The 23,844-nt window shown below is 54.4% G+C and overlaps 1 protein-coding gene across 1 annotated transcript in view; it reads left to right on the top strand.

The window, feature by feature from the left end:
* The window catches only part of SLC25A25 (solute carrier family 25 member 25), a 31,748-nt gene extending 8,264 nt beyond the window's left edge, over positions 1 to 23,484 (top strand). The window contains 9 exon segments of the mRNA XM_037491843.2: positions 14,379 to 14,505; positions 14,587 to 14,674; positions 15,633 to 15,744; positions 16,750 to 16,908; positions 17,961 to 18,113; positions 18,414 to 18,521; positions 18,615 to 18,782; positions 19,211 to 19,361; positions 19,466 to 23,484. Of these exon segments, the coding sequence (XP_037347740.1) occupies positions 14,379 to 14,505; positions 14,587 to 14,674; positions 15,633 to 15,744; positions 16,750 to 16,908; positions 17,961 to 18,113; positions 18,414 to 18,521; positions 18,615 to 18,782; positions 19,211 to 19,361; positions 19,466 to 19,650 (1,251 nt within the window). The 3' untranslated portion in view covers positions 19,651 to 23,484.
* Positions 23,485 to 23,844: the final 360 nt, after the last annotated feature.

Here is a 23,844-nt window from a genome sequence, read left to right as displayed (position 1 = left end):
CATTTTAGGTGATTACGTTTTTACATGCTGCCCTCAATACCATTTTGTCGCCCTCCTTCCTGACACTTTGCTAGTCTGAAGGGGAATCATGCACTTCTAAGAGAAGAAAAATAAAAATTTTGCTATTTTCTATACAGTCTCTTCTGTAGAACCTTAATTTGCATGTGGCATCTCAAAATCTGCCACTTAAAATTGGGTTGATTTTGTACAACCCTAACTTTGTGTCAGAGAAAGGAAAAAGACGTCTTTGTTCTTAGACGCTGGGCTTGGACTTAGGAGCTTGGGGGGAGTGGCTCTGCCATCCTGGCGCCCTCTCTCCAGGGCACTTGTCTTCTGCTTTCCCAGGCACAGGAGCTCCTTCTGGGAGTTTCTGCCAAGGCGAGATTTTCTGGTTTTACTTCCTAAAGTGGAAATAAATTAGGGGATTTCATCTTTTGCATCACTGCAGGCTTTTACCTTGGTTTCACTTGTGCCAAATGAGACAAGTGCCTGCTCCTCTGCTGTCTAACTGTGGGTTGAGTCCCAGGCAAGGGCTTTTGACCTTATTCCTTCCACCCGGAAGCCCGCTGCCGAGGCAGGCAGCACACAGGGTCTCAGCCTTGAGATCTGCCAGTTGATTTGAGTTCAGAGATGGACACAGCCATGCCTCTGAAAAAGCAAATCGCTGCTGCCATAGATCAGTGTTTAAAAGAGATCCTTCAAACACTGTTGCTTTTGTCCCATCCTAAAAGGATTTAAAAGAATATGTACCCCCTACCTTGCACATTTTTAAGGTGATATCTAAACATTTTGTTGGAAGCTTAGTAAGTGCAGGGGATATGATTTTTGTGCATGTGGTTGAAATGTTTTTGTTAGTTTTGGTTTTGTTTCTGGTTTAGGAGTTTTACAGTTGACTCATTTTATAGAAAATGCCCTCCTTATAACCTTATCGGCCCAGCCAGTCCTCATTTTCAAGGGAAATCAGTATGGCTCTCTGTCAAATGTGATCTGGCTTCATTTTTCTATTTTAAAAAAGTATTAATAGTGTTCCCTCTGACAGCATCTCTTTGGAATGTTAATGATAATTCTAAGATAGACAGGGAAGCAGGTAGTTAAACTGCTAGACACGAGACAGGGGACATTGCCCTGCAGTCAGTCCTGGAGCTCTCAGCATGGTTGTTACAAGACTCCCAGGAATCTCCAGTTGTCCTTCTGTGGGTTGCTGCAGGCACACTTCCACCTTGGGCAAGCCATCATGGTAACCTGGAATGGGTTCCCACTGGTGGTTCATTCCATTAGAAACTACTGTTTTCGCTGAAAAGTATGGGAGATGCTGTGACTTTTTTCTAGCAAGCCTATAGATTCCTGGAAGAGAGTGGGTTACTTTTGCAGGTGATTAGTCTCACCTTAACCAGCTTTTCTTGAAGTTTATAAGCCATACAGTCAGGAGGGCTATATGTACTTGCCATCCCTGTCTCTGGATATGGATGGTTTCTCAGACCCAAGAAAGCTAAGAAAGGTAGAATTGTGTTATGGTCATTGTATAGAACCCAAATTATAGTGGTCTACTCGATGTTTCTAATTTAGGTGATGACTGTGGTATATGGAGAGAGATAAACTATTAACCACAGGGAAATCAAATATACAAGAAACAGTGCTTTAAAATAAAAATATTAACAAAGGATGGAATTGAACAAATTTTCATTGATTTCTATCTCTGGGGACAGTCAAGGGTGATTTTAGGTTAAATAAGCCATAGGATCTTCATCATTAGTTTCTTTTCTTTTTTTTAAATATTTATTTATTTATGCATACAAGAGCTGGGGTACAGGCCAGAGATGTAGGGTGTAAGAGGAGTCACCAGAGACAGAGTGGGGAACAGAACAGGCAGTCTGACTGAAGTACACTGCTGAGGGGAGCAGCGGGTGAGGTAGGAGAGGTCTGCTGCGCCATGTGGGTATCTCCCTGGCCGGGGATCGAACTCATGCTGCAGCGACTGTCAGCTTCATAGGTTGCATCTTAACCCCTTGCACCGCCAGGGAGGCCCCTGAATTAGCTGATATTATTTATGACTCACTTTCTTTTGTTGACTTATAAGCTATAACATTCTGTCTCTAGTGGTTGCTTTAGGAATTATAATATATGGCAGACCACTTCATATAGTTCCAGAATCTTAAACAGTGTGCTTCCATTGTGCTCTGGTTCTCATGCATTTTTACCTTTACGTGTATTATAAACCCACAATCCATTGTTAGATATTTTTGCTTTACACATCACTTATCTTTTAAAGAGTTCTAAATGGTAAGAAAAAAGTCCTTTATCTTTTACCACACTGTGGCCACTCCTTGTGCTCTGCCTTTGTGTAGATCCAGATTTTCATCTGGTATCTTTTTCCTCCTACCTCAAGGCCTCCTTTAGCATTTCTTTTTTTTTTTTTTTTCAAAGGGAGGGAAAGTTTATTGCGCCCCTGGGGGACCTGACAGACCCAAGGTGGGGGGGGGGGGTCAGTGGAGTCGCGCCCTTTAGCATTTCTTAAAATGCAAATCTACTGGTGATAAATTCTCTCAGTTGGTGTATTTTTGAAAGGTACTTTATCTTCCCTTTGGAAGGTATTTTTCTGGTTATAGAATTCTGGGCTAACAGTTTCTGAGAGGAAGTCCCTGTCATCTTTGTTTTTCTATGTATAATGGGTCTTTTTTTCCTTACAGCTGCTTTAGAGAATTTCCTCTTTATCACGGTTTTTAGAAATTTAATTGTGATATGCCTGGGTGTAATCTTTTAGTTGTTTCTTAGACTTGGTATTTGTTGAGCTTCTTACATTTGTGGACGTGTGGTTTTCAGTAAGTGTAGGAAAAATTTGGCCATTACTTTTAAGTATGTGCTGCCCCCCAGCCCCTCACTTCATGGACCCTAGCTATGTCTTTGTTGGCCCCTTAGTGGTTGTCCCACGCTTCATAGGCTTCTTGTTCTTTTGTTTGTTTTTCAGTTTATTTTTGGAAAGTTCCTATTGTTATGTCTTCAAGTTCATTCATTTTTTTCTTCAACATTGTGTAATCTGCTGTTAAAACCAGCCAGTGTATTTTTCATCTTAGGTATTGTCATTTTCACCTAGAATATCTGCAGTGACTCTACTTAAATTGCTTGATCTTTCTGTTAGCTTCTAGAGCATATGGAATACAATTTTGACTTAATATCCTTGTGCACTAATTCTGTTGTATGTTGTTTCTGGGTCAGTTTCACTTGAGTAATTTCTAGCCTCATTATGGGTGCTCTCTTCCTGCTTTGCATTTGTGTTAATTTCTTACTGAGTTTTATCTTGGGTGCTGGATATTTTTCATATTCCTGTAAACATTCTTGCATATTATTCTGGAATGCAATTATTTGGAGACAGTTTGGCCCTTATAGAGCTTTTGCAAGCAAGAGCAGCCTTTAGCCTGGGCTAGTTTTGCCCCACTGTTGAGACACAACCCTCTGAGCACCCTTTTGGATCCTCCCTATTATTACAGGTTTTCACTCTGGCTGGGGGAGCAGGACCTATCCTTAGCGCTGTGATCCCACTATCAGCAGTTTCCTCCCACACCTGTGACTGTACGGGACTCAGCTATGTGCACCTCGCTCTCCTGTCAGGCACTCTGTCCTGCAAACTTCAGCTGCCCTGGGTAGCCAGTAGCCAGTCTGCACCAAAGCTTGGAAACCAGCAAGGAACTGGGCAGTCCCGGGCACGTCTCTTTTGTTTTTATCTTTTTTTGCCCCGGTGGTGCAGCGGTAGAGCGCTGGGTGCAAAGCTGCCCGCGGCTCTGCGGTGCCAGTTCAATCCCCGGCTGCTCCCCGGCCACCGGAGGAGGGTCCCACATGGCGCGCAGACCTCTCCTGCCGCCCGCTGCTCCCCTCAGCAGTGTCCTTCGGTCCTTCTGCCTGCTCTGCTCCCCGCTCTGGCTCTGGTGAATTCTCTCACCCTCCCGCGCTTCTGACTGTACCCAGTGCATGTATAAACAAAACAAACAAACAAATAAATAAATAAATAAAAACATGCCTCTATTTAAAAAAAAAAAAAAAAGATCTCTCAGGAGGCATTATCTCTGTCACTTGATGTCCATTGCCTTGCAAGCCAGTGTTTCATATATTTTGTCTGGCTGTTGAGTTGTTACAGGCAGGAAGTGAATTGGTCCTGTTGCTTTATCTTAGCTGGGAACTGCTGGCTTCATAACTCAGTTCTATTGTATGGAGGAGTTCATTAAATTAAAAGCCAATAACCAATAAATAAGGTATTTCTCTTATGTTTGTAGTTGGGAACCCAAAATATCACCACATGCTCCCTTCCACTAGCCTTTCAAGACCTAAAAATAAGAATCGTTTTCATTAAAGGACCACTTGTTTAGGATTTTTGGCTCTAGACCGACTCTTCTTTGGTATTAAAACTTCTTAAGCGCATGAACTCACAGTCATTTTCTAGATAATGATAACAAAATAGCTAATACTCACTGAGTACATATTGTATATACTATCTAAGTTAGTCTTTAATCAATGCTGTGAAGTCACAAAACCCCCATTTTGCACATATTAAACAAAGCACAGCTAAAACAGCTGACCAGGATCACTCAGCTAGTGAGGATCCTCAGGATTCAAACCTGGGGTCTGGGCCCAAAGACCACGCATTTACCCAGCACACACAGCTGCTTCTAGATAAGGTGGCTCTGTATGTCCAGCGAGAGGCTTGTGGCTTTCAGAACAAGCGCCAGGGAGCCCTGGCGTGGCTGTCTCACTGTCTTCTTGTGTCTTCTTTTTAAAAAGCTCTGTGTCTAGGTATGTATCTTCGTGAGATAAAAGAGGACAGTCAGTGAAGAGAAGTCTCCTATTTGCCCTTGCTTTTTTCATATACTAGGATATTTTCAAGTCACTTGACAGTTGACAATAGTACACAAGGAACTGCCCTGTTCCTTTTACCAGCAGCGTGACCCAGTCAGTGTGGGGGTCTGCCACCATTCACGCACACCCCCCTTTTTAAAGGGCTTTGTTTCCAAGCATGTGCTGTTATAAACGGGGCTGCGAAAAATCGCCTTATATTTTATCACATATGTTCACACCCGTGACACATATGCGAGGAGATGATTTCTTACACGTGCAAATCTACCTAGAGGACTCACTGCGGAAACTGGAATCGCTATGTCAGAGGGTTTGTGCTTTTGAAATGTTGGTTTTGAATCCTGGACAAACTGCTCTTGAGGGGTTGTACCGACTCTTAGCAGTGTGTGTGTCTCCCCACACTCTCCTCCACACAGTTTTTCAACTTTTTTTATGCTGTTTTTAAGATAACGGCGATGAACAGCGTGTCAGAGGGCCGCCTTTGTGAGAGGGGCGGGTAGCTGATCACTGCCTTCACCTGCCAGCAAATTAAGAGACAAATGCCCGCAGCTTAATACCCTTTGGTTCATGATCATTTACTCAGTTACGTCCACAGACCGAATCTGTGCCCGGTTCTGGGCCCTTGGGGGCAGAGAGACACGCCACCGAGTGGGTCTCTGGCCGCGAGCCGCGAGGTGTGGAGGGAGACAGCGGAGGAAAAGTTGCCATGACAAGTCGCTAAGACGTGGCCTGCGTTGTGCCACCGCAGCGGGGAGCGCAGGATAAAGGCACAAGGACGAGGCCTCTGGATGTCTCGGGAGAGGCTGCCGGGGACCCGGTGGCGCGCGGCCGTCCGGCGACTGCCATCTGGAGCAGCGTGGAGAGGCGGCGGTGGGCCCCCTGGGGATCCCGGGCGCGGAGGTGCCCCCCGGCCGGGCACCTCCCTGCAGAGCCGGCCGCAGGCAGGGCCGGGCAGCGGTGATTGGAGGGCTGGGCTGGCCGGGGCGCGGGGCGCGGCGGTGTCTGCAGAGGCGATTGGCCGCGCCCCGCTGCAGTGAGCGCGCAGCCTGGATGCGGGGCGCAGCCTGGATGCGGGGCGCCGCGGGGCTGGGCTGAGGCTGAGCCGGGGCTGCCGGGCGGCTCTGCCTGGCTGTTGCCGTTTCCTTTAGGAAACAAACAAAAAAGCCGCACGCCGGATCGGCCGCCTGCAGAAGTGAGTTTTTATTGAGGCGGCGCCGGCCCCCCTCGTGGCGGCCAGTGGCGCGGGAGCCCCTGCCAGGCCCGGCGGCCGCAGCCCAGCAGGTCCCAGCGCCGTCCTGCGGCCCCGGCAGCGCCCCGACCCCGCCGGGCGCAGCCCTCCGCGAAGTGAGCAGTCGCCGCGGCCGGCGGAGGAGCCGAGATGCTGCCGAGGCTGTGGCACTTTCTGTCTAGCGTCCTCCCCGGGGCGGGGTGCCAAGGCCCCGGAGAGGGGAGCGGTCATGGAGTCAGAGGCACCCCAGCGCCTGCTCAGGGAGACCAGATGTCCAGCTTTTTGGGGAAACAGGACGGAGGGGCTGAGGCCACGGAGAAGAGACCCACCATTTTGCTGGTGGTCGGACCCGCAGAGCAGTTTAAGGTAATGGCAGCCTCACGAGGCCCTCCGAGGTGAGGGGCTCTTCTGGGATCATTTTCCTGGAAGGAAATGGAGTGGGGAGGAAAGGACATCAGTCGATCAGTTTGGTTTTGGGGTGTGGGAGGGGTGGCAGTGAGGAAGCCCAGGTCTTCCGTGCAGAGGCTGTCGTGGCCTCTGTGAACTCTGCTCCCCACCCAGATCGCTTTGGTGTGGCCCTCGGGGGAAGGACCGTGGGGCGCACTCGGTTGACCTTAGGGATGGTCGTTTTGCCCCAGAAAGCCCTTTGAAAAGAAGGGACAAGCAGTTAAGGAGTGTCTTACGTGCTGGCATGTCTGAACAAAGCAGGGGCCCCTGCACTAAGCTGGCGGAGTGAATCTTCAAGTTGAACCCAACGGCTGGGGGTGGAGGGGGCAGCCAGTGACCTGCATCCCGAAGGTCGGACCTGCTGCTCCTTGGGGTCTAGGAGGAAGGGAGTGAAGGGGGAGGTCAGAGCCAAGGCCGGTGCTCCTCTTGGGTCTGTGGTCCGCTGAGTGCCAGGCCTTCCGTCGGTCCCACCGCTGAGTGCGGATCATCTCGTACGCACCTACAAGAGCCAAGGTAGGTAAGTGGTGGGACGCCCATCTCGTCGATGAGGAAACTGAGGAGCAAAAAGGTTACGTAATCTGCCCAGGGTTGACCTGTCAAGGAGGGGTTGCAATGTCACCCCTAATCTGTGGTGAACTTTGGCCCCTGTTGCCTACTTTCTCCTTTCCCCTAAGAAAGAAGTTTTTAATGGGGCCAGTCTCTTTCTGGGGGTTATTTGGGGGCGGTTTCTTGTGCCCACAGTACGCATGACCTTGTGCCACCTCCACCTCCCACGCTTCTGTTATTTTGAGTCTTTTTTCCTTTCTCAGGATAAAAATCTACCGGAGAAGGGGAATAGATCCTGCCAGTGTGTCTGGTGCATTGTAGACACCCCCAAAATGTTATTTGAGTTCAGCTGCTCTGTGTGTGCTGAGGGGAGGGGCTTTGGGTGGAAATGCTGGGGTGGTCTGTAAGTGGAAGCCTTGAGGAGAGCCCTCTGTCTGTGGGGGCCCCTCCCTGGCCGGCGGGCAGGCAGCTCACAGTCTCATGGCTGAGACGTCCTTCAAGAGGGAGACACTTTCTACCTCTGACCACTTGAGACAAGCTCTGAAATGGCGCTGGCTCTCTCTCTTGCCAAGAACTTTCCTCCCTGACCTGCTTGCTTTCTGGCCCACGGACTAAAGGATTGGCTGGCTCCTTTTTAAATTCACCTGCTTTTGATTTTAATTAAGGGCTACTCCATTTCCCAGACTCATGCCGACCCCTCTTGCCAGCCCACCCCCTGGGGGTGGCTGGCATCAGGACTTGCTGTCCTGAACAACTTGTTCAGATCCTCTGCAGAATCCAGAGCGAGGGGGACTGAGCCTGAGACCCACGCTGTTCCTTGGCTCTATTCCCCAAAAGGGAGCCGGAGGGGAACCTCAAGAAGGAGGCGCTTCTGGGCAGTGTGAGCCCTAAAGGCAGCTAAACCCGGTGTGGACGGATGGCAGCGGGCGCCCTTTCTAGCCCAGGTACTCCTGAGGGTGTTTGGGGCTCGTGATCCTTGGCCAGGGGCCCGGCCTCGCCATTTCTCCTAGAAGCCTCCTAGAGAAGCGGGCTCTGGTGCTCAGGCCTCCCAGTGTGCCAGCCGCGCCACTTTGTTTGACTCTCTGTTCCCCTGTGAAAATATGTCTGCTAGCCAGTCAGGTTCCGGCAAGTCTTTATTCTAGGAACCCTCGGGTTCTCCCTTTATCTCTGTCTTATAGTCAGTCTGCAGTTGGAGAAGAAAGCCAGTTCTCCGGAGTGGGAGGCGCGCCCTCCGCGGATTGAAGCTTGCAAATCCTGAGGGGCCTGTCTTCTCCCAGCTCAGAGAATCTTGCTCATTGTGTGTCTAATTGCCAAGGGTAGGCAGGTTCCTTGGGAAACCGGCTGCCTGCGCTGTCATGGCAACCCCATCATCAAATGACTCTGCGGCAGGCAGCGAATGAGGTGCCCAGGCCTGGCGGTGGGCGGGGCTCGGTCCTCCGGATGCTGGCGGTGATGCTGGCCTGGCGCCCTCGCATAGTAACATTTCTGCTCGCCTGAGTCACTGCAGAGGAGGGGGAAGTGCATGGTGACCTAATGCCGAGCCCCAAGGTGCTCCACCTGCCCTCGTCCTGCTCAGGCTGTCCTGGCATGCACAGGAAGCACCTGTCTTTTGGCAAGACACTGAGTGGTGGGACCAGGAAAGCTGGGGGGTCACATCGGCTGTTTTGAGGGTGAGGAGGTGCTCCTAGGCGCAGGTGCCACCTTGCAGAGCAAGGGAAATCAGATAACAGCAAATTCTAAGGAATCTAGAGTTGTGGCTATTGTGCCTCTCTCCAGGTTGGTACAGGAATGAACGTCAGAAGAAAGGAAACAGTGGATCTGGGTCACACGAGTAGACTAAGCGAAGAAAGCCGAGACTTGGAGGTGGCGGGAGGGGGAGAGATCAGCAGGTCACCCGTCACCCAGAGAACAGCCAGATAGCACGCGAGCCCTGCTTTGGTCGTCTCCCTCATCCGTGTTTCTCTTGGGTTTCAGAAGCTGTAACGCAGATCAGGGTTGTGTTTTACCTGAGGCTGAGCCTGAACTTGCTCAGGTCGCCCCAGTACCCCACACCTGCCAGTGTGAACCACTGCTTCCTATACTTCTCAGGCTTATAGGCCTTCTTTGAAAGCTGAAGTCTAAAATTTCCTTTGGCAGTATCGGGGTTGGGTTCTGTTTAAGTGGATGTTGTAACATGAGCCGGGCCTGACAGAGGCTCAACTCCGCCCCCAGCAGGCTCTGGACAAGCCTGGGAGCCTCTCCTGGCCCATATCCTCATCTTAAAGATTAAGGGGTGATCCTGAGCCCCTCTGGATCTGGTGCCTGGAGTTGGCTCACTTGGGGAGAATTCCAAGTTTTCTGTGTAAAAATGGAGTTCAGAGTTACCAAGGAAGTTCAGTAGGATGGGTGGTTTACATAATACGCAAACTTGCCAATTCAGGTTTATCTAATGAAGACAATTAAATCATTTGGACTCAATCACAGTTACCAAATAAAAATATTAGAATCTTTTTTCAAAATCACCATTAACGGGCTTCCCCGGTGGCGCAGCGGTTGAGCGCTGGGTTGCGAGGCTGCCCGCGGCCTCTGCCGCGACGGTTCGATCCCCGGCTGCTCCCCGGCCACCGGAGGAGGGTCCCACATGGCGTGCAGAGCTTTCCTGACGCCCTCTGCTCCCCTCAGCAGTGTACTTCGGTCCTTCTGCCTGCTCTGCTCCCTGCTCTGGTGAATTCTCTCACCCTCCCATGCTTCTGACTGTACCCAGTGCATGTATAAACGAACAAACAAACAAATAAATAAATAAATAAAACATGCCTCTATTAAAAAAAAAAAATCACCATTAACGTTGTAAAATAACATTCTGGCATGCATATACTGACAAGAACTTTTCAGATAACTTCATGACCTCAGGATACCATTGATCTGTAGGGTGATGAGCTTACTGATAAGCCAGAGGTTCTGCTCTATTCCATTCTATTTTTCCTAGAAAAAAATAGTTGCTCAAAATAAGATATAGATTTTACTTTTGTTTAGTATTATTTTCAAAACATCATAAACTCAGTGATACAGAAAGAAAAACTCAATGCTACAGCTATATTTACCAAAGTTATTTTTAAGTATATAGTTTATTAGGAAATGACATCTCCAGTTGAACTGTTTTAAACATTTAACAGTTCAGTTCTTTATAAATGCAAACCTCCTTTTACAAATAGATACATTATCTTGTTGCGTTGGATACAACACCCCAGTGACTATCTGCAGACACTCAGGAAAGCAAAGCCAGGTCTTCAGGTGTGCTTCTTTGATCAAGGCAGGGGCCCATTCCAGGCAAGGAGGTAAAAGGTTCTAAACAGTAGCCTCCTGCCTTCAAGGACCTTGTGCGTAGAGATAAGATGAGTATAAAAATAGCCCCAAAGCAGAACATTCTAGATCAGGCAGCTTAAGAGACAGCTGAGTGTCTTAGGTTTAAGTGAAGCTGAGCAGGAATCTATCTGGCTGGTTGACCCTGAATTGCCTTTGGTACCTCATCCGGCCCACTTTCTTGTAACCCAGGACCAGTTTTTATTGGACTTATCATCGGATCTTTCAGCAGGACCAAATGCCATTGAAGTTATTTAAAATCGGTTTCATGGGTGGTATGTAACCTTTCATCTTTTAGTTCTTTTTTAGAGTTCTCAACAAAAGCTGTTTAGTGAGTTAAGAAATTCCTTTTACATTTGCAGATCCCCAAACCATAACTCTCCATTTTTATCCGCCCTCTAGCGGGTTAGTCTATATTAGGAAGTGGCGCTCTGCGGAGGGAGCACGAATAGTCGGTTCCTTTTTCGTCTTTGTGACGCAGCCGCTTCCCCCGCAGCACGAATCCGGGACACTTTCTGTGGGGAAGGACTGAGGTGGGGCGTGCAGGCTGGCCTGGAGAGGTCCGCCCTTGCCTGGCGCGCCACTCTGACACCCGGGACCCGAGATTCCCTTGTGCGCTCACCTGCACAGGGCATCCCGAGCAGTGTGGCCTGGTAGAACTTTCCTGCTGACGGAGACACTCAGTGCGAGGGTGAGGCTGGTGGACCGTGAACGCTCGAATGTGGCCCTCTGACGGGGGAGCTGAATATTTCATCTCACTTCATTTGAGTTAATTTCAGTCTTTAAAACCTCTGTACTGACAGCACAGTCCTAGGCCAGCGGTCAAGTGAACTGAGTGGTCGTTGCTCTGCATGTGGACCCCAAAGACCAGGCCTGTGAGTCCTACCAACGCCCCTGGCTGACCCCAAAATGGTACCTTGGGGGGGTGCCTTAGCACAGCCACCATTAGCCTAGAGTGTCACCTGCCCACCCGCCCTTGTCAGCTCCTCAGCACTTTGGGGTTCCCAGGGGAAGCCTGCAGGGAAACACATGGGTTCTGAGGTGCTTGCTGTGCAGAGGACCCTGGAAAAGTTCACTCCAAGTGGCACCTGGAAGCCACATGGCAAAGGCAGCCAGAGTCAGGGCTCAGCTCCCTTGTGAACGAACAAGCCCACGGTGGGGGCACTCGGAGGTGTCTGGGCCCCCGTCTCAGCCCCCCCCGCCCCCCCTCCTACCTTCTCCTACCCTCAACTGCCCAGTTTCAGCGAGCATTGATCCTATCTCCATCTGTTGATTTTTCTGTTGGGAATGATTTACCAAAGGGAGAAAGCCTTTGTATTGGGTGACGCATGTGGGGACGTTGTTGAAAAACAGGCTGGAAGCTGTTTGAAGGGTTGGCAGCCGAGAGGTAAAGGCTAGTTTGGGCGGGATGCTCAGCCCGCCTCCCAAGAGTTAACCGCCCCCCAGTGGGTGACGTCAGGCCTGCTCTTTACACCTCTCCTTGAGCGACCCGCTGCCGCCTCCTCGCGGGGCCGTCCCCATTGGCTGTTGGCGGCACTGCCAGTGGGCGGACTTTGTCAATGAAGTAAAAGGGCAGGGCCTGAGCAGCCGTGACAGCCGCGGCCCACAGATCTTGCTGGAGTTGGCGGAGGGCAGTGCTCCCCATCCAGCGGCGCCACCAGCATGCTCTGCCTCTGCCTATACGTGCCCCTCATCGGGGAGGCCCAGACCGAGTTCCAATATTTCGAGTCCAGGGGGCTTCCCGCCGAGCTGAAGTCCATCTTCAAACTCAGCGTGCTCATCCCTTCCCAGGAGTTCTCCACCTACCGCCAGTGGAAGCAGGTCTGTGCGCAGGGCAGGCATCCGGGCAATGTCCCCCCTGGGGGACGGAGGAATGCCTGAAATGTGGGTATTTCCCGGCATGTGGCTGTAGCCGGGAGAGGCCCACGTCATGGGAATGACTGGCTTTCACGTGACTTCCAGGGAAGTCTAGAATTCCTCGGAAAGCACTTGTGGGAGCTGGAGTCCTCTTGCTGTAGGGGGGAACGGGGTGGGGGGTGGGAGGGATGGGGTGGTGGCAGGGTCCTGAGAAATACCTGGCAGGGAAGGGGGTGTGGGCTATGATAAGGGGAGATTGTACAGCTGGCAGAGGGCTGTTTCCTGAGCTGGGAGTGGAGGCCACTGGGAGGGCAGGCAGAGGGGGGTCCTTACTGAGCTGTCCCTTTGGAGCAGGGAGGCGGCAGAAACTCATTGTTTCAAAGAGGGAGAGCACATTTAGAGTTCAGAGGTCCCTAGGGATACCCCAACTTCTGTTAACTGGAGCCTGTGTTGTCCCCAGCTCCTGGTGCTGTGAAGGGGTGGTGAGTTCTGAGATAGAAGCAGAAATGTTGAGAATATTTTGCAATCTGCTGCACTGGGCATGTTCTGGGGTGTTTGTGTCACAGGGCACCCAGCCTAATAAGGCACACGGATGGCACTGGTGGTAGAGCAGCCCAGATACCAAACCTTTACCAACTCCCTACATGGCTTGTGGGTCCTGCTTCTGCTCCTGCCCTAAGTCTAGGGCAATCGCGCACTCACACGTAGTCTGTATCGTTCTGATGTCTGCAGGACACTCACAGAACCCCAGACAGCAGATAGCACAGGGCTTGCACCTGTCTCCTTGTTGCCATGACTGTTCTCTGGATCACGTTAGCTGGCACAATACCTGTCCACCCTCGATCACTGGGCAGTAATCACAAAAAGCCTTCGGGCAGCTCAGGGAGAGATTGAGGTGGTCATCCCTGGAGAGAGCCAGCCAGCCAGTGGTCCGTCCAGACCCGTGGCTCCCAAGACTGAATCCATCTTGGTTTGTGGATAGTGACTGTAGCTCTCGCTGAGAGATTTAGAATTGGGCAACATTTTCCTTAGGAGGTTCTCAGTCCTAGGTTTGGGGTGTTGCTGGGTTGGAGTGACTCATTTGTGTCCCCCACCTCGAGATTAGCCCTTAGGGTGACAGCAGCAGTATCTCTAGGGAGGTGGCTCTGGAGTCCAGCCAGTCTAGTTTGAATCCTACCCACCACTTCCTGAGCTGTGTGACCTGGAATAAATTGTTCAACCTCTCTGAGCTTGTTCCTTTTGCCGTAAACTGGGGAAAATAACAGTACCTGCCTCCTAGAGCCATTGTAGAGGATTCAGCAGGTTGCTGGAGCCCAAGCCTTTAGTTCTTTTGTGGGGAACCCCCACAGTTGTTGAGCATCTAAAACCAATCACAGGTGCTGAACAGAGCTCACCTGGAAGGGCAGGTGAGCAATTCGGAAGCTTAGGGCCCAGGAACAGGGTCTCTTAAAAGCCTTCTTGGGCCACTAAATTAGTAGATCTGCCCTGCCTTTGGGTGCCTGGCTGAGCTCTGGGGTGTTTCTATCAACCGACTCCCCTGAGAGCACACTGGCACTGCCACCAAGCTCCTGTCCAAGAATAGTTCCCCTGGGCTCTCACCCTTCTCCAGCACCCAGGCTTCCCTCTGACAGTGTTTCTGCCAAGCAGGCATTGGCAGGGCCTGGCTGTGCCCCGAACCCTCGCTCTGGCCACCAGATTGTCCTTGGGCCGCTGCCACTTGGAGGAATGAAAAGTCGAGCTGCAAAGCTCCTGGTGGATCTGGAGCTCCCGCCATTCCCACAGTTGGGCAGGGAGTGTGCAAGGCTGAGGCCCGGCACCAGGAACTGCGCCTCAGGGGAGCTGGTCCAGCCTGCCACTGTGGCCTCCACCATGAGACCTCCTCTGGGGGCTCCTTTTTTCTGTTCCTGAGGGCAGCAAGGTGTGGACATTTTGGAGTTCTGGCCAGTCCTCAGGGGATTGAGGGTAAATTATCATTATAGCTTTGGGATTAGAGCCACAGAAATGTCTTGGGCCACGTCTGTTCACAGATTAGCAGTGTCCTGTGGACCGAGCGCCGTGAGGATCGAGGTGAGGCTGGTGTGTGAGCTGAAGTAAGCAAAACCTCATTTTTGTTTTCCAGAAAATTGTACAAGCTGGCGATAAGGACCTGGATGGGCAGCTCGACTTTGAGGAGTTTGTGCATTATCTCCAGGATCACGAGAAGAAACTGAGGCTGGTGTTTAAGAGTTTGGACAAGAAGAATGATGGTGCGTGTCCTCTCCAGGGTAGGGCAGGTGGGTCCTGGGCCTCTCGGAGCCTGGCTCACGGCCTCTGTCCTTGCCCCTTAGGACGAATCGATGCTCAGGAGATTATGCAGTCCCTGCGGGACCTGGGGGTCAAGATTTCAGAACAGCAGGCAGAAAAAATCCTCAAGAGGTAAGCGCTGAGCAGCCGCTGTGCTTGACTCAACAAAAGCGGACGAAGCAAGGTCTGGGGCTGACCCCGTGGCGCCACGTGCTGTCCTGACCCCTTTCTCAGAGCTTTGGCTTCTGGTGGTGGTAAAGGGGTGAATCAGTAACCCCTGTTCCCAGACGCCAGGTCAGCTCTCCCTTGAGAACCCACAGAGTCCTGCCCCTTCCCCAGTGATCCTTGAAGGGAGAGAGCATTTGGGGGGATTCCAAGTCAGTGAAAGGCGAGCAAGGGACACCCTCGTGTGGCTGGTTGTGAAGGGGCGGGGTCTTGCAGGGTGTCCCCATTGAGGTGGGCTCTTCCCGAGATCGGTAGCTTTCTCTTCACACCACAGTTAGCTGCGCAGCCCCAGAGGCCCGCTCTCCGGAGAAAGGGGCTGTGACTGGGTAAAGCGGTCCCACCCAATGGCCCTGGGAGCAACTTCCTCTCCTGGCCAAGCCTTTCCACATTTCAACTCTGGGCCTGAGGCGGCTGCCCTCAGAACGCAGCCTCCGTCCTCGCACCCCTGCGCTGTGCTGTGCCTGCTGTGTTGTACCCACTGTGCACTTGCCATGCTAACGCCCACTCCGAGCACTTACTTGTGTTGTTTCTCCTCTCTCCTCTGCATCCTCCTTTGTCTGTCTGTCAGAATACGAACGGGCCACTTCTGGGGCCCTGTCACCTAGTAAGTATCCCTGTCGCCCTGGTGACTGCCTCTCTCCCTGACTGTGCCTGATCAGGACACGTTTCTTGCGGGCCATTATATTCTAGTTTGTGTGCAAAGCAGGGTGGGGAGCCCGCCTACCTCCCTCCTGGGGGACAGAGGCACTTACTGTGGGTCCTCTGTGGCCACAGTGCCTGCCCTTGGCTGCCCGAGGTGGGACATGCGGCTGACAGACGGGGGCTATGGGCACGTGGGTCAACCTGGGCACCTTTGCCTTCACAGCATGGATAAGAACGGCACGATGACCATCGACTGGACCGAGTGGCGAGACTACCACCTCCTGCACCCCGTGGAGAACATCCCCGAGATCATCCTGTACTGGAAGCATTCCACGGTCAGCGCTGGGCCCAGGCCCACGGTGCCTCCCCCCGGTCCCCAGACTGCATGTGGGGATGGGGTTACCGCTGGCCTCGCCAGCAGCACGACTGTCCACTTTGCTGCCAGCCCCTGGACGCCTCCACACATTCCCCCTTCCCACGTGGCCTGAGCGCCTCTGCAGAAACCCGCCTCCCTCTTGTCTCCGCTGCTGCCCATTCTTCAGGGGCCACTTCAGATGCCATCCTTCCCCGCCCCGCTCGTACTCCCTCCCAGGGTGGGGACGCAGCCACTTAGAGAACAAGGGCGTTTAGGGTTCTCCCCCCATGGCTCCATTTCTGACAAAAGACTGACCTCATGGTCTTACACATACTGCTCAGAAGTGCAGATCTGCACCCTCGTTGGTAGCGGCCACATTGGGGAGCCCCCCTCCATCATGTGGGGTCCCTCGCTGGTGCTTGCTGAGCTACCCGGTATCTGCAGTCTTCTCCAGCCTGGACTCTTCCATTTAGGAGGAGAAGCCAGAGGCGCTCCTCCCATCTGTCCCCCGGTCCCCTGGCCAGGGACGCCACTCAGGGCGTGAGCAGGCTGGCCTGGGGCTCTGGCCCGCAACTCAGGGGTCACCGCAGAGCTGGCCCCAGGAGAGAGTATGACGCAGGCACCACAACCCTCTCGTGTTTGCTGAGGCCTTACAGCGTGTCCTGCCAGCAGGATCTGGTTACACATCAGGTTTCAGGAGGATTTTCACCCCTGGTTGGTCCCGTGGCACAGCCAGCCAGCTGGCCTCTGTGGAAATGCCCTGTAAGCAGTTCTCGCAGGAGGCAGCTGTGTGCTCCTGGCCCACTGTCCTCAGAGCCTATACCTGGACCTCTCCGAGGCCGCCAACAGGGGTCAGAGCTTGGCCACCTTCCATGGTGGGGGATGGGCACACCCGTGTCCCAGCCAGAGTCCCTGGGGATGGGCCAGGCTAGACAAAAGCTCCGCCACAGGCAACTTTATTTGTCTTGGTTGGCTTTCCTCCTAGATCTTTGATGTGGGGGAGAATCTGACCGTCCCTGATGAGTTCACTGTGGAGGAGAGGCAGACAGGGATGTGGTGGAGACACTTGGTGGCTGGAGGCGGGGCAGGGGCCGTGTCCAGAACCTGCACGGCCCCCCTGGACCGGCTCAAGGTGCTCATGCAGGTAAGCAACAAGGCCCATCTGGAGGCCTGTGTGGGGCCATGCTTTTCTGACCCCGTAAGTTAGGTTGGAATTACTACTCAGACCAGGGTGACCACAGGGCCAGGCCAGGCCTCAGTGACTTTTTACACAAGCTGATCTCATTTTATCTGAGCCACATAAGCCTGGGCTTATACTACAGGGCCAGTGTGGATGGGTGAGGCTGGTGCAGCCAGGGAGAACTGGGTGTGCCAGGAACAGTTGCCTTAGCTGGTCTTGGTGGGGCTGTAAGGTCAGATAGGTCCTCACCTGGCCCAGTCACCATTACCTTGGCCTTGCACCAGCCAGACTCCACGTCCACAGAGCAGATATAAGCTAGACCAATGCCAGGGGCAGTTTTGCAAAATCAGCCTGTGCAAGGACAGACACCACTGTCCAGCATCGGTCTGCACGGTGATCAGTCACCCCCGGTGCCCTCCTGGGCCTGCCTTGGTTGGCAGCCTTCCCGACGTACCATGACAGGGAAGCCCAGTGGTTTGGGGAGAAATTCCAGTGAATCTGATGGATCCCACCTTCCCAGCCATATGACCTTGGGAGCAAAGTCCTGCGCCCGCAGCCCTCCCCGCCCCTGTCCCCACCCCACCCCCAACTTCCATGCTCCTGGAACTCGGGCCTCAAACATGTTGTCTTAGCAGTTTCTTTCCTGAGTTCCCGGGAAAGCTGCAGAGACTGATGGGCCCAGGGTGGCCTGGCGTGGGCTTTCAAGGGCAGGGCGGGGGCTGGGGTTTGGAGGTGGCTGAGCTGCCAGCTCACCCTATAATGCTCTGCAGGTTCATACAGGACTCACATTTTTCTGCCGCATAGCTCAGTCTCCGTTTCGGAGAGCAGTCCCTGCGGCGGCGGCCCCAGCAGGGGCACAGTCCGTCCAAGCGGGCCCCAGAGCAGCCAGGGCCCGCCTTCAGGATTCGGGAGGGAAGGGCCTCCCTGCCGACCCTCTGTCCTGTGAGGCGCCTCGTGGACGAGGTCAGGCATCCCGTGGCCCTGGGTCTACTCTGACCGCTCACCCCACCCCTCAGGTCCACGCCTCCCGCAGCAACAACATGTGTATTGTGGGCGGCTTCACCCAGATGATCCGCGAGGGCGGCGCCAAATCACTCTGGCGGGGCAACGGCATCAACGTCCTCAAAATTGCCCCCGAGTCCGCTATCAAATTCATGGCCTACGAGCAGGTGAGGACCTGCTCCCCAGGCACGGTCACCCATCGGCAGCTGCTACCTGAGCCTTCCCTGAGTGGAGGTCTCTGCCCTGCCAACGCCCCAGGACCTGGAGCCAGTCAAGGGACAGGGCGAGGCGGGAGGCTGGGTATGACACCCCCGCTGCCGGTGCCCCTGTGGGCAGATTCCCCTCCGTGCTGGGTAGCGTCAGGTGTGCCCGGGACACCAGGCCTCCGCTGCCCCTGCTGGATCTGTAGGGAAGGGCAGGGCGGCATGCTGGTCTGGGGGTACCAGCTTGTATGTTCCCTGTTCTAGATCAAGCGTCTCGTTGGGAGTGACCAGGAGACTCTGCGGATTCATGAGAGGCTCGTGGCAGGGTCCTTGGCGGGGGCCATCGCCCAGAGCAGCATCTACCCCATGGAGGTGAGCAGCCTTGGGTGGGGCAGGCAGTGCTCATGGGGATGAGGCTGAGGGGGGCGCCATGCTCACACTCCCTCTTCCCATTGGGCCCTGCAGGTTCTGAAGACCCGGATGGCCTTGCGGAAGACAGGCCAGTACTCGGGCATGCTGGACTGTGCCAGGAAGATCCTGGCCAGAGAAGGGGTGACCGCCTTCTACAAAGGCTATGTCCCCAACATGCTGGGCATCATCCCCTATGCTGGGATAGACCTCGCCGTCTATGAGGTGAGGCCCCTGGAGCAGGGGGAGAGATTTGGAAACCCCTCCTAGTCACCCTGTTGGCTCCCTGATGGATCGGGGTGGGATGGAGGGGTGTGGCTAGAACGGGAACCAGAACCAAAGGCTGCGGCACCTCCCAAACTCATGAAGTCACTGTTCGCCTCTCCTGTCACTGTCTGCTCCTGGTGGCCCCAGTTTTGCACCCTCAGGGGCTGGGTCAGCAGATATCCAGAGCACAGTGCGGGGGCAGTGGGGGAGGGGGTTTCCTGCTCTCTCCGGGAGTCCCCAGAGACAAGGGCGGGCTGCTGGGCTGAGTTAACGAAGTCAGTGCCTCAAGGGCCCCACATGAGGAGGAAATGCCTCCTGTCTGGATCCGGTCACTGCCCCGGCCACCCAGCTTCTTCCTGGGGCTCACCCCGTCCCTCCCCTTCCAGACGCTCAAGAATGCCTGGCTGCAGCGCTACGCCGTGAACAGCGCCGACCCTGGCGTGTTTGTGCTCCTGGCCTGTGGCACCATGTCCAGCACCTGTGGCCAGCTGGCCAGCTACCCTCTGGCCCTGGTCAGAACTCGGATGCAGGCCCAAGGTAAGGCTGGCCCTAGACCAGTCCCAGGGGCCGTCCCCCAGAGCAGGTTGGGAACCAGGGAGTTGCTGGTAAAAGGCCTCTGACAGGTGTCCCTCTCCCTGCAGCCTCCATTGAGGGTGCCCCAGAGGTGACCATGAGCAGTCTCTTCAAGCAGATCCTGCGGACCGAGGGGGCCTTTGGCCTGTACCGGGGTCTGGCCCCCAACTTCATGAAGGTGATCCCCGCCGTGAGCATCAGCTACGTGGTGTATGAGAACCTGAAGATCACGCTGGGCGTGCAGTCGCGGTGACGGGAGGGGGCAGGGGCCTTGCCCCGCGGACTCGCTGATCCTGGGCACAGCCCGGGGTGTGTAGCCGTCTCATTCTGTGAATGCCGACACTAAGCCGACGGAAGCCAAGCTGTGCAAAGCCTGGCCCCACCTGCGAAGGGAGAGCACTGGCAGGCCCACTGGGTGTGTCCTGCTGACCCTGCCACCCCTCGTGTGCATTCCAGGGACGACCTGTGGGTCCTCCTCGGGGCCGAGGCTCAACAGGACACGGCTCTCCCGTGGACGGGGTGCTTCCCCCAGGGCCCGCTGGACGGCAGGGCTGGGAGGCAGGCTTCTCCGGCCTTCCATCCTTGCAGCTCCACCATCGGCCGCAGACCCCACCCCAGCCTGCGAGCGCCTTCCCCCTGCCCACTTGGCTTCCTTCCTGGCTGCCGTTTTAATCTGGTGGGAAGAGGGCACGGCTGGCCTCCTCCCTGTGCTCCTGGCTCCACTCTCCTCAAGCCGCAGGGAAAGATGTTCCACCTGACCTCACCACCCCGGCTTCCCGACCCACGGCCTGGTGCAGGACAGGGTGGGTCTGGCTTTGTGCTCGCTCTCAGCGGAGCGCACCAGCAGACGGGCATCTGGATGTGCGCGCATGCGGGGTTGCATGGCTTCACAGAGGCTGGTGCTGGGCCCTGGCGCCCCAGGACCTCTGCTCCCCGCTGCTGGGGGTGTCGGGGCGCTCTCTGCTGGATTCGGTGAGGAAGGCATCAGCTCACCACTTCCTGTCCCCTCTGGGCCGCCAGGACAGTCGGGCACCCGCCTGGCAGGCTGGCAGCTTCTGCCCGCCTGGCGAGAGAAGGTGTAAAGGGCTTGATCATGTGCTGTTGGGAAAAGGGTTTTGTTCAGAAAGACGCTGGGCAGCTGTGCAGGGTCTGTGCTTCCAGAGGGAAGACAAGGCAGTGGGTAGCTTGGCGGACTGTAGCAAGGTCTGCTGGGGACGCCCCTGGGGGTTTGTGTCCAGTCCCAGCTGGGGCCGAGTGGGACCAGCCCCACATTCCACTGACGTTGCGGTGTGCTCGCCGCACTGCTTGTGAGGAGCCTATTTATTTTGTATTTATTTGAACAGAGTTATGTCCTAACTATTTTTATAGATTTGTTTCATTAATAGCCTGTCATTTTCAAGTTCATTTTTTATTCATATTTATGTTCCTGATGGGTTGCACCTTCCCAGTGCTGGCAAGGTAGGGTGGGGAGAGGAACGGGGGGCGTGGGGGGTCCCTCCCACTGCTGCCCACTCTGACGTCAGGTCACATCTGTCCAAAGAAATTCCTCTGGAGCTGGTGACAAGAAAGGCAAGGAGGGGTAGGGCCTGAGCGCGGAGAGCAGCATCCTTTGGCAGGTGGGGGCAGAGGCCGCCCCGGGAAGCCATGGGGTCTGAGGGTGGGTCGGGGTGGGTGAATGGGAGAAATCCCAACAGCGCTGAAGGTGAAAGTCCAAATCATTTTTTGGACTGGGAGGATTTCTTTATTTCCCCCTTTTTGGCTGACAGGGCAGCGGGGTGCCTATCACTGTGAGTTTGTGCGTGGGGCAGAGGAGCGGGTGGCCAGCCCCCCGCCCTGCCTGTGAAGTGGGCGCCCTCCCTCCAGCTGCCTCTGCGCCACAAGCTGGTCAGCGCCACTGCCGATGCCGCACGCGCCAGAATAGCCAGATGAGGACGAGCTGAGTAGGACGCAAAGATCAATGCAAAAATTATCTTTATATATAAATAGAGTATATCTGGAATTTGTGAATGCAAATTAAGAAAGACTTGGAAGTTGTCATTTAAAGCCGCCTTCTAATAAAGTTGTTTCAAAGCTGAAGATGCGTCCGCGGCTCTTCTGATCTGGGCTTGGGCGGTGCAGGTATTGATGTGTGAGAAAGCCAATGTGTAGCCCCCTTGGGCAGCTTCTCCCCTTGAGTTCCTCGGGGGTGCCCCTCTTTAGAACAGGTGTTGGTTGGATGTGGGGTGCTGAGGACCCATGCCTCTGAGCTGCTGAGTCAGGGTCGGGCCCTTCCAGCCCCTGTTGACTCAGACACCGTGGCTTCTCTCCACTTCCCTGGCTGTGCCTCCCGGCTTCTGTCAGTTCCGGTCATCTTCTGATGAGGGCAGGCCCCCCTTGGCACAGTCCTTGCTTTCTACCTGACTCCCCAGGAAAGGGCATGACCTTGGGGGGGCAGGGAATGTGTTACTGGGTTTTTTCCAGCATCTAAGACAGTGCCTAGTGACTTCAAATAAAGTCAGGGGGCATCTCCCTGGGCTAAAGCCAAGTTGCTCTCAGGCTCAAAAACACATTTGTTATTTAACTGTCCACACTCTAGGCTCCGATGGCCCAGGCACCTGATAGGCTGGGGTGAAGCAGCAAGTGTGCCCACATGCAAAGCTGGCATAGACACTTGTACTAGGTTAAAAGTGCCCTCCGCCCCAAAACTCATGTCCACCAGGAAGCTCAGAATGTCACTTTGCTTGGAAATAGTTTTTGTAGATGTGATCCATTAAGATCAGGTTTAGGCTGGGCACTAAGGCCAACAACTGGTGTCTTTATACAATTATACAATGGAAACTGGACACAGACACGCATGGGACAGAGACCCAGAGAACACCCAAGGGGGGCAGAGCTGCAGCTGCAGATCCCCATGGTTACAGGCAGCTGCCAAGAGGGAGGAACAGACCCTCCAGAAGGGGCCGGCCCACCAAGGTCAAATCTTTGACCTGAGCTGAGACGAGTTTCTGTTTTTAGTCACCCCAGACTGTTGTCATTTGCTCCCGGAGAAGCAGGCCACCTGCATCAGATGCCTCTCGTGGGGGGACAGGCAGAAGCCATTTCTCAACCACTGGCTCTTGGCCAATTGGTCCCCTCACTTCAAACCTGCTGCCTCCAGCCCGGAGGCCACAGAGAACCTGGGTGCCCTCCTCTTCCAGGTCAGTGTGCAGCCTGGGGCCTTGCCAAGTAGGCCTTTTTCTTCATCCCTCCTTTCCATCTTTAGTCCAGTGTCACCTTTCAGAGGCTTCCCTGCCACCCTATTTAAAATGGCAGCCTGTTCCCCCCACCGACCCAGCCTTCCCTGACACGCTGACCGTCCACTCTACCGAGCTTCCTCCGTGTGGATGTAAGTCCACGAGGATGGGGGTGGGGCAGGGCTTTCTTCACATGCTTGCCGGGAGAGCAGGCCCCTCGGGTGCTTATTTAGGAGGTACTAGCTGGAGGAGGCCCAGCAAATGTGCCGGAGTGTGGTCAGCAGAATCAGCATCAGGCCCCTCCTAATTCCCAAAACCTGTGGCCAGGTGATGTGACGAAGGGAACTCAAGGTGGTTCATCTGACCTCAAAATGGGGAGCTCAACTGCACCATCCAGGTGGGCCGGGAGAGCCAGAGAGATGGCCCCAGGGCACTGGTGGCACCTCCAGAAGCCGTAAGAGGCCTGGACCAGTCCTGAGAGCAACTTGGCTTTAGCCCAGAGAGATGCCCCCTGACTTTATTTGAAGTCAAGTTAAATTAGAACATCACGGTTTCAGGCGCTCACTGTGGAGAATGAGTATGGGCATCAGCTGCGTGAGGGTCACTGCTAAGCATCCCATTTCATGCTCAACAGGACCGGCTGCAGGTGGAAGCAAACAAGCGTCTTCAAACCGCCATGAGATGGCAAATCTCATGCCTTCTCTTGGCAGGAGAGCGGCCTTGGTCATGTTTGTGGCCAGATGGTGCTTGGGTGGGGCCAGGGAATCATGGAGGAGGGTAAGAAGCAGGCCCGGGGGCCCCGGCCTCGCCTCAGACCCAACTAGATGGGCCCTGGCCAGAAGCCTCAGCGGAGCCTGGGCAGGGGCAGGAGTTGCTGGCTGACCTCTCCTTGTCCACTCCACAGCCCGGGCACTGGAGCCCCTCTCACCTCAAACACGCAGGTCTTTGGGAACGGTGTCCAGCACCTACTCGGGCCCAGCCTGGGACGTAGGGTGTTAGGGAGGGTGGGGCACGGCCTGCCTGACTCTCCACGGATAGAGAGTGGAAATCCCGGCGTCTTGGTGTCCGCTCTGTGACCCAGGGCAGGTCACACCACCTTTCTGAGCCCTTTGGCTTGTCCACTAATAAAAGGAGCCGTGCCCGGGGGCTGCTGGGAAGTTGAGACAGGAAGTGGAAATGGCTGGTCAACGAGCAGTGGTCGCCCAGCTGTCCTCCCCGTGCAGGATTCCAAACAG

The sequence above is a fragment of the Talpa occidentalis genome, unplaced genomic scaffold (assembly GCF_014898055.3).
Source record: "Talpa occidentalis isolate TD23 unplaced genomic scaffold, MPIMG_talOcc4v2.1 talOcc4.7, whole genome shotgun sequence".
Lineage (NCBI taxonomy): Eukaryota > Metazoa > Chordata > Mammalia > Eulipotyphla > Talpidae > Talpa > Talpa occidentalis.
This window is presented reverse-complemented; position numbering and strand designations above follow the sequence as displayed.